The sequence below is a fragment of the Ochotona princeps genome, chromosome 12, assembly GCF_030435755.1.
Source record: "Ochotona princeps isolate mOchPri1 chromosome 12, mOchPri1.hap1, whole genome shotgun sequence".
In the NCBI taxonomy this organism is placed as follows: Eukaryota; Metazoa; Chordata; class Mammalia; order Lagomorpha; family Ochotonidae; genus Ochotona; species Ochotona princeps.
Genome location: NC_080843.1, coordinates 69,445,230 through 69,457,940, shown reverse-complemented (window position 1 = coordinate 69,457,940; position 12,711 = coordinate 69,445,230). Strand labels below are relative to the sequence as shown.

Sequence of the window (12,711 nt, the reverse complement as noted above, 5' to 3'; positions counted from 1 at the left end):
AGCAGCACAGCTCTTCCAGTGCCAAAACAACTCCACCTGGCTCATTCACTTCACATATCATCAGCTGTCCTAGCAGGTCTCCTGGAAATCCTTTTTCGTCACTTCCTGTCCAATGCCCATTGAGCCCAGTGGGATGGAATCAAGCAGGTTGAGCACCACACAAAACAAACATGGAGATCCTCACTCAAGGCATTCAAAACTCCACAGCCAGAGAGAAGTTCAGCGCCCAAGCCATTTCCAGCTGCCACTGACTTTAGTGACCCAGGTGGAGTAGTTTTGCCACTGGAAGACCTGTGCCTACCCTAACCCTAGACAGGAAGTGACTAATTCTCAGGAAGTGTCTGATCCCTCACCGGATGTGACTCTGCCACAAGAGGGAGTGTGTCTTTCCTGACTGGATGTGACTCTGCATTGACAGGAAGTGACTTCCATGACAGGAAGTGACTCATCTCGGTCAGGAAATGTCACGCATATGTCATCATTCACAGGCCCACATGACGTTGGATATGCAGATGGAATTCTTCGGATGCAACTAGAGTCCCAGCAATGGCAGCCGTTTGGGGCGCATGTTAATGAGGCCATGAATATGCAGATGAGCCATGATGAAAGTGAAGAAGCTTGCAGGGACCAGGCTTTCATATGCAGATGAGATGCAAATGAAGACATTGATCAGCACTAGGGGAAAGGAAGGAAATGAAATGCTGATGGGGTGGTTGGTATGTAGATCGTATGCTAATGCTCCTGACACTCTGCTGATGTCACCATTTGCATAATCGCCACTTTTATGCTAATGCGCTGCCCTCATTTGCGTGGTGTGCTCTGGCTTTTGCTATGTAAATGAGATGGAAATAAGGCACTTTGCTTCTCCCTTTCCACTTGTCCGCCAATCAGATCCCTCGTTTGCATCTCATCTACATACGAAGAGGATGACGGGCACAAGATGTGAATGCAATTGTATGCAAATCCTCCTGCCATTGGACCCTGATGCCAGGTCACGTACTGCTCATTTGCATAACTGCCAAGCATGCGTATGCTAATGAGGCCCACTTGTATGGGACGCCGCAGATCGAGATGAAACCGAGGCTTCTTTTTAGTTTCTTTTTGCAAAAAAACTCGGAAAAAACTACAAAAATCTATAAAAAATTAGGAAAAAATCCCGGAGCCGCAGGGGAAGCTGGGAAACCCTGTGTGTGGGGGCGAGACCTCCTGGATGCTAATGAGATGGGGGTAGACTGGGCACGGGGCCTATGCTAATGAGGTGATGAAGGTGAAATCAGAGGACCGGGAGACTGAGTGCTAATGAGGGGCGTGGCCAACAAACCCTCCATGGGTCACGAGAAGCAGGGCTTAAGGTAATTAGAGTGCAGGGAAATGGAAGTGGAGGTGTGGACCTATGAGCACATGCTAATGAGGGGCGTGGCTAACAAGCCTGAGGGGAGGAGGTGAAGTATGCGTGGCCTACACTAACGAGGGCACGGGGTCCACAGTGCTCGATGTTGGAGGCCAAAGGGGCATGGCCGGGGAGAGGGACGGGCAGAGGCTGCTGGTGTTGCTGTGTAGGCATGGCCTGTGATATCACCAGGGTGTGGGCGTGACCATGGTCACCAGGCGTGGTAAGCGTCAGGGATGTGAACCATGACGGCACAGGGTGTGTCCTGAAGTCAGGGGGTATGGTCAGCGTGCTCAGGCACCGGGAGCCCAGTGCGGACACTGAGCGGCCGGGCGTCGAGGGCGAAGGTCGGGCGGACGGGCTGCACAAAGGCGGTGACTCGGAAGACGTGGAGGCGGGCCGAGCCATCAAAGAAGGCAAGCGACCCTGCCTCGAAGTCCAGGAGGACACCGAGCCTCCGCAACCCCTGTGACCCCGCCCGTGACCCCCGTGACCCCTGTGAACCCACCCGTGACCCTCGCGACCCCTGTGACTCCACTCGTGACCCAGACACGGCCTCTGGTGCCCACTCGCGCCCCGCATGCCGCGCAACCCATGCGCCCGCCCGCCGCAGCAGCGCCCACGACGCCGCGCCGAGCCCGGCCCATTCCTGGGGAGGTGCCGATGTGTAGGCGAGTCCAACTGCGTACCTGCAGGAGAGAGGGGAAGAGAGACAGGGACGGACAGGAAGTCAGCGTGTGGAGAAGGAATTGACACACGCCAACAGGAAGTCACGGCAATGGACAGGAAGCCACAGGGAATGGACAGGAAGTCGCAGGAATGGACAGGAAGTGAGACAGGAAGTCGCATGGAGTGGACAGGAAGTCAGATTATGGGAAGTGACGCAGGAAGTGGAAGGACCAGTAAGTCTTCAGAAAGGAAATCACAGGGAGGCAAATGGAAATGGACAGGAAATGAGCATGCCCCTAGTGTGAAGTGACACAGGAAGTCATATGATAGTTCACTGGAATTTCCCACTCCCCCTCAGGAAGTGCCCACACTCTCACAGGAAGTGGCTCACCAGGCACCCGCGCTCAGCAGGACCTCCCAGTAGTGCCGCCCGCTGTCCAGGACGACGTTTCCAGCCACACCGGGAGCCGCCCACTGGGGGGCGTGGCCTCGCCACGATGACGACACTGGCTCCACCGTCAGCTGGTCACGTGACACGCGCAGCTTCCTGTGCGCTGACTCAGGGTCAAGCTTGAAGGGCTGGCCTGGACGGAGGCATCATTTGGGATGTCACTGACGTCATTGGGCTGTTAGTGACGTCATCAGGGTGGTTGGTGGTGTGACCAACTGACCTCCGACGCACTGTGACCCCAGGTGCACCAACCATGATGTCACCGTGACCCCTGACCTGCAAACCCACCCATGACATGACTGTGACCTCAAAGGTCACAGTGGTCAGTGTGACCCCTGACTTCACCCCAGGACATCACTGTGACCCCGTGACCCCCGCCCTCCCTTCCGGTGACCCCTGCCCTCCCTTCCGGTGACCCTGGGACCCTGTACACTCCCAGCCTTCCTGGTGACCCTCGTGACCTCCGACCGTCTCACCATCGTGCCTGCTGGCTGGGTTGGGCATGGTGATCCCGTGACCCCATGTGACCCCCTGTGACCCCCTGTGACCCCGTGACCCCACAACCCCTGACCCCGCTCACTGTGCGTGCGCAGCCGGGCCGTCTCGCCATCGCGCCCGCCGGCCGGGTTGAGTGCACGCACCCGGAAGGCATAGCGGCTGCCAGCCTGCAGCCCGTGGACGGTGAAGCTCGTCTGACGGACGTCGGGGACGAGCAGCCAGGCGTCAGGGGCGGGGCCTGCAGGAGGGGCGGTGTCAGGGCAGGGGCAGGGTCACAGGCAGGGGAAAAGGGTGGGGTCTGGACCCCAGGAAGGGATGGAGTCTCATGGAGGGGCGTGGCCAGGCCAGAACATTCTGGAACGTGAGGGATTTTTTCTGTTTTCATTTTTTTTTCCTTTTTTTTTTGTTACTGAAAATCATGGATTTTTTTTTTTTCCTGATTTTTGTTCCGGATTGTTCTGGAACGTCGTAATTTTTTTCTATTTTCTTTTTGTTTTTTGCAGAGCCTTCCGGAACATCATGGTTTCTAATTTTCTTCTGATTTTTGTTCCAGAAGGTTCTGCCTGGAGGACTGGGAAGGGGTCAGGGTGGGGTTGGGAGTTGGAGGTCCTGTCTCACCCCCGGCACCCGCGTCAGTGAGGCCGTAGCGCAGCTCGTAGGACACGACGCGAGCAGCATCGTCACAGGCCCAATGCAGCGTCACCGTGTCGTGGGACGCCGTGCAGAGCTCGGGGCGCAGGCGGGGCGGGGCGGGCACTGGGGTCAGCGTGAGGTCAGGGCAGGCGTGAAGTCATCACAGGGTCATCGCGGGATCATCACGGGAGTCAGTGTATGGTACAGGCAGGCGTGATGTCAGCACGGGGTCAGAGCAGGCGTGAGGTCATCATGGGGTCAGGCCAGGCATGAGGTCATCACGTGGTCATCACAGGGTCAGGGAAAGAGAGAGACAGAAGGTCAGCCTGACATAATGAAGCACATCTGCATAGTTATGCATAAATCATGCAAGAAAAACATAACGAGAGAAGAGGTATCACTTCTGTCATTCGCATGCTTTTTCTATAAAATCAATGACAGAAATTAATGCAAATCAATTATAATCACTAATTATTATCATTTAATTTTATTATTATCAGCAATTAATAATTGCTTCTCATGATAAGAACCTTATTACCACCACTGAATATTTTATTATCAATAATTATTAATATGTTCTTAATATAATTATTAGTAATTATTATTATATTATCAGTTATTATCAGTTAAAATTGCTTATCAATGATAACTATCATTATTAGCACCGAATAATTGCTCATGACGATGAAACTGTCATTATTATTATTGGCATTTAATCATTGATTAATAGAATGACAGGAACTTTATCATTATTATTTATTAATGATTGTTAATGTTTTTATTAATTTCATTATTATATACTGTATTATATTACATTATTACTGACACTATTATTAATATTAAGAATATAACATTAATATTATTAGCATGAACAATTGAATACTACGATAAAACGGCCCTCGTTATTATTCTCAACAGCACCTAATCATTACTTAATAATTTTTATTAGAATTTAGTCACTGACCATTATGATTATTATTATTATTAGCACTTAATAAATGAGCCTTAGGATGGCTAACCGATCTTCAAGATCAATTCAAAAGAAGGAACGAAGGTCAGTTCATATGGAGATAATAGGAATAATGACTAATAATTAATTAATTATTTAATTGAGGAAATCAAATCACCAAGAAATTAAACACTAGGCAGATAACAAATTAATTATTAACCTAATAATTCGCAGTACAGTTAATTAAACACGAAGATCGATTCATGGAAAAATACAATTTCAAAAATAATCTAATAAGAGGCAATAATTGATTATTATAATGAATATAGACATGAAGAAATATTAAAAATCGTTACTGAGAAGATAAGCAGGCAGGTCGTTTTCAGGGGAACATCAGTCAGAGGAAGATAATTGGAATATTAATAAACTAATAAACTTAATGGGAAGTTAATTTAATATTAATTCGATACGAGGTTAATTTAATGCTAAATTAATAGGAAGTTAATTTAGTCAGAATTACTAGGAATTTTTGATTTGATAGGAAGTTAATAAATAGAAAGTTGTTTTAACAGGAATTAAATTTAAAGTCAATACGAAGTTAATATTAATTTAATCAAAAATAAATTAAATATTAGTTTAATACGAAGTCAATTTAATAGGAAGTTAAACTGATATTAATTTAATGGGAATTTAATTCAATATTAATTTAATCAGAAAGTAATTATTAGCAATTTTTAATTTAATGGGATGTTAATGACACGATATTAACACATATGACGTCATAAACGTTACAAATTATGGAATCTTGATAGGGAACAGATTAGATCTAATACATTATATAATTAATTATATAATATATTGATATATATGTGATGGATGTTATTAGCCTGTAATAATAATAATCACTTAATAGAGCCAGATGGAGCTTGAATATTGGCCTAATACCAGTTACTGCCTCTCATTATTTTATTATTCCACTAAATAGACGACGCATGACGTGTCATTGAACAGAAAATCACATAACGCCTAATAACACCTAATAATACCTAATAAACTCTTATAAAATCTAATAAAGTCTAACAACGTTTAATAAAACCTAACAAACTCTAATAATGTCTAATAACATCTAATAGAAGATAAAAAGGTTTAACATAAAGTGTCAGAAAAATAAAATATTAAAAATATCTATAATATTTATGAGAAATCTTTAATAAATATAAAAAGATCAAAGAATATAGAAAATATAGAATAGAATATATTCTAGTTTTTTTTTTGTTTGTTTGTCTTGAGGGGTTTCTGAAGCGATCCTGATGGTCATTGCAAGAGAGGGTGGGGATCCAAGGTTGGAACCAGGCAAGGACCAGAGAAAGCTCCTCTCGCTAGTCCCTAAGGAAGTTTACTGTTCTTCTGTTTCTGCGGACCGCTCAGGGATCCTGTCGTTCCGATGACCTCGGATCCTGCAAGGCAGGACTTGGGCTTCTTCCATCCCATATGGTTGATTCAAGTGGGAGTGGATGACCTCAGAGTTCTTGGCCTCCGAAGGCACACCATTTTCCCATGGTCTCCTTGGGATGTAGTCCTTGACGCTCGTACTGATAGTCCTTGGTGAGGATCCGGGTGTCTTCAGGGTTGGGATACAAGTCTCCTCTTGTCCACCTACTCCACTCTGGGGTCCCCCCTGCTCTATGCGTATGACCTCCTGTTAAGAGGTTGTTAGGATTGCTCCTGATTCCCCCCACATGCCTTTGTAGTTTTGCTATTGTCTAATGCTGATTCGAGTCTGTTGTCTATGAGTTACCAGTTATGATCCTGATAGGTTATACTTCCCGTCTTCCTCACACCATCTAGGGTGAAATAAGATTTCTCTGCTCTCCCTCCCCATTTCCGAGTAGCATAGGGCCTTACACGTATATTAGGTTTTACAATTCTTTGATGTAGATGTAGATCATAAGCAAGCTTAGAAACAGACAGGAAACGGTCAGCGGGGATGTACTTGAAACTCACTGAGTGGGACACAAAGATTAGTCACTCCTCACTGTGGTATTGAAGATTTCTCTGCACACCCCTCCTAAAACTGTTCACCTAAACTGTTGACATATGTCTTATTAGAGTTACAGAGTTAGACTACCTGAAAAACAGCCAGGTTCAGCAAAATCATGCTTCAATGCTATGAACTGCTAAATACTGAAATTAAATTAGACATGAGACAGCTGAATAGTAATTTATAGCCATTTTAATGTGTATAGAACCTGGTTGTGTACAAACTAATAATTGAAATGTCAATGTAGAAGTCACAGGATGTGGTTCAGAACTCGCATTTCTTTTTTTTTTTTCTCTTTTAATATATTGGTTACTCAATACCATGTCAACTAATTCCATAACGTTATAAGTTGTTACTGATGTAATGTTGGGGCTTTTAATTGATTGGGATGATATTCTGCTGGCTCTACCCTCAGACCAGAGATGGTCTCCCTAAGAACCGTTGAACTTATCTGGACAATAAGATGCTGGACTTTATGCTTGGTTGATGCTTGCAATGAAAGAATCTGAACTGAATTTGTACTGTGGTAATGCAACAAGGTGGAGGAATCCACCATGGGGGGAGGAGGTGGGGAGGAGCAGGGGGAATCCCAGTGCCTATAAAACTGTCACATAATGCAATGTAATCAATAATAAAAAAAGAATATATATAAAAAATATATAAAATATAAAATAGAATAAAGTCATGTCAGGAGACGACTAGAAAGTTGAATAAAGTTTTAAAAAACTTGAGAGAGTTTAAATACGAAATTAAAAATATAAAATATTAGAAAATAATCAAACATCAATATTAGTAAATTTGAACAAGGAAAGTCCGATCTAATACAGAATAGGACCAAAAAAATAAACATAATAAAATAAATAAAAGCTCGAAAAAATTATAAGAAATTCCAATTATTTAGCTTATTTTTTCATCTTGAAATCATTTAGGTATTTAATTATTTCTTCATATTTCTTAATGTTTAAATCATTATTTTGATATTAATTTATTTCAACTTCAATTTATTTGTTGATTCTTAATGATTTAGATATTTGCCCATATTTATATTGGATATTTATCTATTATTTGTATTTATTTATATTATTTCTCATCACTCAATGTTTAGATTATTTAACTATTATTCGTAGTATTTATTAATATTCAAATCACTATTTAGGAGTTTAATTATTTCTTCAATTTTTATTAAAATCATCATTTACGTATTTAACGATTTCTTTACATTGGCTTATCATTTAACCCTTAAATCATTTTTTAGATATTTATTAGAACACTGATTAGTTAACATTTCCATCATTATATTGATATTTTAATTCATGTTATTTATGATTTTAAAATAATTTAATTATTATTATTTTTATATATCTGACTTATCAATTGCTTAAATTATAATTTTGATATTTATTGATGATTACTGATCGATTGACTGTTCTGGAATGAGATAGAAGGACAGGAGGCCGGGAGGCCGCAGAAGGTCCCGGAATGTTCCTGAAGGTCCTGGAGGCTCACCCACCCGTGAGGACGTCCAGCGCCGCCAGCAGCTCCTTCTCCCGCGAGAAGTCGAAGGCGAGGGAGTCAAAGGCATCAGGGGTGGGGCCGGCGGGGAGCAGCACTGGGGAGGACGCCGTGGCCATGGAGACACTGCAGGGAGGGCACGGCAGGTGTGACGTCACTCCCTGCCCATCCCTGACAGCCTGTGACGTCACTTCCGCCCTCCCCGTGACGTCACTTCCTCCCTAGCCCATGGTGACGTCACCCCCACACACCGCTCGGCCAGCTCACGCGCAGTCTGCAGGAAGCGGGCGGGGTCAGTCTCACGCAGTGCGAGCTCGGCCTGGGCCGCGAGGGACGCTGAGCGCTCAAGGCTCTGCTTGAGCTGCGAGACGAGCTGGGCCAGACGGCTCAGACGTAGGGCCTGGAAGCAGGGACGGGGAGCGGGGTGGACAGGAAGTCAGGGAGACGGACAGGAAGTCAGGGACAGGAAGTAGGGAGGGACAGAAAGTCAAGGACAGGAAGTGGGGATGGAGAGGAAGTCAGGGAAATGGGAGAGGAGTTCAGAGACAAGAAATCAGGGAGAGGACATGGGAGTGGACAGGAAGTCACATGTGCAAAGTGGGGGATGAAGTCAGAGATGGGAAATCAGGAGCCACGGGAAGTGGGGACAGGAAGTCGGGAACAGGAAACAGGCAGCCAGGAAGTCAGCGTGTGACCCACTGCAGACAGGAAGCAGCTGCTCCCACCACAGGAAGTGTCCCAACACCAGAGGAAGTGACCAGGCCCCAAAGGGATGTCACCACACCCCTAGTGGAAACACATCCACCCACACAGGAAGTGCCTGTTCCCGCCAGGATGTGCCTATTTCCCTACAGGAAGTGCCTGCTACAACACAGGAAGTGCCTGTTTCCCAAAACAAGTACCTTTACCCCTACAGGAAGTTCCTGTTCCCACACAGGAAGTTCCTGTTCCCCTACAGAAAGTGCATGCTCCCCCACAGGAAATGTCCCTGCCCCTATAGGAAGTGTTTTCTCCCCCACAGGAAATGGCCATGCCCTAAAAGGAAGTGCCAATCACTCCACAGGAAGGAATGACAGCCATAGGGAGTGCCTGTTCCCCCATATGAAATGCCTGTCTCCCCACAAGAAGTGTCTGTCCCCCCGACAGGAAGTGCACCTTGCCCTCCTGGATCTTGGTGCTGATGGCCTGGCGGCGCTGCTGGATGACGCGCACGAGCAGCTCACACTCCTCCACCAGCTTGGCCTCCTGGCGCGACGCGCTCTCCTGCAGGGGAGAGAGAACATTCCGGACGACCCTAGCTGACCCTGCACCCTCCGACCCCACTGACCCCGATATCCAGCCCTGCCCTCTGACCTCCACGTCATGGCTCGTCTGCGTCAGCTTCGCCAGTTGTGCCTCCAGTTCCGCGCGACGCCGGCCCAGCTGCCCCAGGCTGTTCTCCAGCTCGAGCTGCGGCACACAGGGAGGGTTTGGCGGATGATTGATAACCGATAACTGATCAATAACCAATAGCTGATCAATACACAATAACTGATCAGTGACCGGTACCTGATCGATGACTGATACTGACCAATAGCCAATGCCCAATCAATATCCAAGAACAACCGATCAGCAACAGATAACTGATTAATACCCAATAACTGATGAATAACAGATAACTGATCAATAGTGAATAGCTGATTGATGACTGCTCAATAACCAATTGGCGATAACTGATTAATAACCGACAACTGATCAATGACAAATAACGGATGAAGGACTGATACCAGCTCAATACCTGCTGAATCGCTGATCAGCAACCAAGATCAGATCAACAGGCGACAGGAAAGCAATAACTGATCAGTGACCGGTAATGGATCAATGACTGATACCAGATCGACACCTGCTTAGGCACAGACGATCAATACTACGTTAACTGCCAAGAAGAAATGAGGAACTGGAATGATCGATACCCAATAAGCAATCGATGGACTAGTAACGGGTCAATAACAAATAACCTATCCATAAATATAAGCAATTCATTCCTGATTGATGGACGAGAACCAATCGGTAGCCAAGCAATAGGCAATAACTGACCAATACTCAATAACTGATCAAAACAAACAACTGATCAATCGCCAATCAATAACACACAACAGATCGATAACCAAAAATTAATAACCGATCAGTGACGATAAGCAATGGGTAAAGTTCAGTCACTGATAAGCAATGAAGACGCGATCAATAGCCAATCAGTATCCAATAACTGATCAATACCTGACACCTGATGAGTGCCCGATAACCAAGCAATAACTGGCCAATTAACGATAATTGATAACCAATCGATAACCAATAACCAATCAATACCCGATAGTTGACCGATACCAGACACCAGATCACTCACCCTTCCTGCCTGGGCACACTCTGTGATGGAGGCAACACAGACCAGGGGGAAGTTCACGTGGGCGTGGTCGGGGCTGGAAGGGGCGTGGTCTGCGCCTGAGGGGGGGCGCTCAGGGCCAGAGGAGGCGTGGCGGGCGGACGGGGGTGGAACCAGCAGGCGGGGGGCGTGGTTGGTGGTTGTGGGCGGAGCCAGGAGACGGGGGGCGTGCCCTGAGGCCTGTTGCAGGGACAGCAGGCGATGGGCGTGGTCTCTTAGCTGCTCGTGGGCGTGGCCTGCTTTTGTGGGCGGGCACAGCAGGCGGCAAATGGGGCCAGAAAAGCCCGTGGGCGGAGATAACAGGCGGGGTGCGTGGCCTGCGGTCGAGGGCGGGTTCAGCAGGCGGGGTGCGTGACCTGCGGTTATGGGCGGGGTTATCAGGTGAGGGGAGGGGCCTGCGGTCGTGGGCGGGGTCGACTGGCCGGGGGCGGGGCCGGCCGCGCATGTGGAACGCTGGGCGCCCAGGCCGCGCTGGCAGGGCACCGCGGGGTCGCCATCCGGGTCGCCGCCGGGATCACCATCCGGGTCATCCTCCTCCTCCTCCTCCTCCGCCGTGTCCTCGCCTCCGGCCTCGGGCGCCTCCGCGAACGCGGCATCCGGGTCTCCCACCGCTGCCGCCATGGTCTGCCGCCCGCCGCCGCACGCACGCATGCCGGGGGGCGGGGCCGCGCGTCATGACGTACAAGAGGGAGGACGCAGCGTCCACGCGACCGCCAGGAAACAAGATGGCGATGAAGAGGCGTCGTTGCCCAAAGAGAAAATGGCTGCTCTGACAACCAGCCAACCAAAAGCAAGATGGTGACAGTGAGAACCGGTTGCCCATAGACAAGATGGCGGCCGCACGATCGACGAGATGGCGCCTGAGTGACGTCGTTGACAATACACTAGATGGCCACCATCTGCCCTCACACAAGATGGCGGCATCGCGGGGACGTCCCCGACACACAAGATGGCGTGCGCGCTCCTTGCCCGGCGACAAAGAGAGAAACGAACAAGGACCAGATCAAACGACTAATCGACAGCAGCACCAGGTGCGGCTCGGTGTCGTTCCATCCCCACCCTCGGGAACGGGCGTCGCGCGCGGTGACGTCGCCCACTCGATCCCCAGTGACAAGATGGCGGCGGGTCGCTCGCGTGACGTCACGTGGCAGCGACCCCCAGAACGGAGTGTATTTTTATTTTGTTTTATTTTTATTTATTTTTATTTTTTTGTCGCACTGATATTGGTTTTTGCGGACGGAATTTTATGGGATTGTTCCTAATAACGATAAAAATAAATGCGATATAATAAAAATATGTGAAGACAATAAAAATATTAAACAATAATACTAATAATCGTTGTATTTCATTTCATTGTTGCTCATAATTATAACAATCCGACGGAATAGAAGTAGACGAAAACTTATACAAATAATAAATATTAATATCATAAACTAATAAAATAATAAATTATTTTATTGCATTTTTACTAATAATGACAAAAATAAGTGCAATACAATAAAAATAGATGAAAAGATAATAACGAATAATAAGAATATTTTATTGGTTTGTTACTAATAATCTTAAAAACACCTTCGACATACTGAAAATAGGTGAAAAAATAATGAAAATTTTAATAACAATCGCAGTATTTCATTTGATCATTACTAATAATTATAAAAATGATCCGATATATTAAAAATATTTAAAAATATTAAAGACAATAACTACTACCACTAATAAGAATATTTTACTGAATTTTTATTATAATGACAAAAAATGCTATACAGTTAAATAGGTGAAAAGACAATAAAAATAATAAATAATAAAACTAATAATAAGAATATTTTATTGGATTCTTAGTAACAATTGTTAAAATAAATCCGATATAATAAAATAGGTGAAAAGATAATAAAAATATTAACAGTAATAGTCATAGTATTTTATTGGATTGTTGAATTATAATGTGCGAATAAAATTTCACTTGATAGTTACTAATGATTATAAAAAATCAACTCGATATAATCAAAGTAGGCAAAAATAATAACAGAAAAAATAAATAATAATACTTGGAAAAATACTGCATTTTAGGGCCCGGCGGCTTAACCTAGCCGGTAGAGTCCTCACCTTGAACCCACCCTGGGAGCCCATATGGGAACCGGTTCTAATC

General features: G+C 45.9%; 1 protein-coding gene across 1 annotated transcript; it reads right to left on the bottom strand.

Annotated features, from left to right (window-relative positions):
• Positions 1-1,661: 1,661 nt before the first annotated feature.
• On the bottom strand, positions 1,662-11,183 carry LOC101527533 (E3 ubiquitin-protein ligase Midline-1-like). The gene is made up of 10 exons (XM_036493487.2): positions 10,527-11,183; positions 9,497-9,592; positions 9,299-9,406; positions 8,395-8,543; positions 8,142-8,269; positions 3,627-3,764; positions 3,091-3,246; positions 2,451-2,643; positions 1,944-2,079; positions 1,662-1,856 (listed from the first exon to the last, which is right to left on the bottom strand). Exons 1-10 carry the CDS (start codon positions 11,181-11,183, stop codon positions 1,662-1,664), a joined length of 1,956 nt encoding a protein of 651 aa, XP_036349380.2.
• Positions 11,184-12,711: the final 1,528 nt, after the last annotated feature.

Coding starts and splice junctions, on each gene's coding strand:
- LOC101527533 (XM_036493487.2), bottom strand. CDS start 11,183: ATGGCGGCAGCGGTGGGAGACCCGGATGCCGCGTTCGCGGAGGCGCCC. Junction 9,407..9,496: donor AGACGAGCCATGACGTGGAG/GTCAGAGGGCAG, acceptor TCTCCCCTGCAG/GAGAGCGCGTCGCGCCAGGA. Junction 2,080..2,450: donor CTGCTGAGCGCGGGTGCCTG/GTGAGCCACTTC, acceptor TCTCTCCTGCAG/GTACGCAGTTGGACTCGCCT.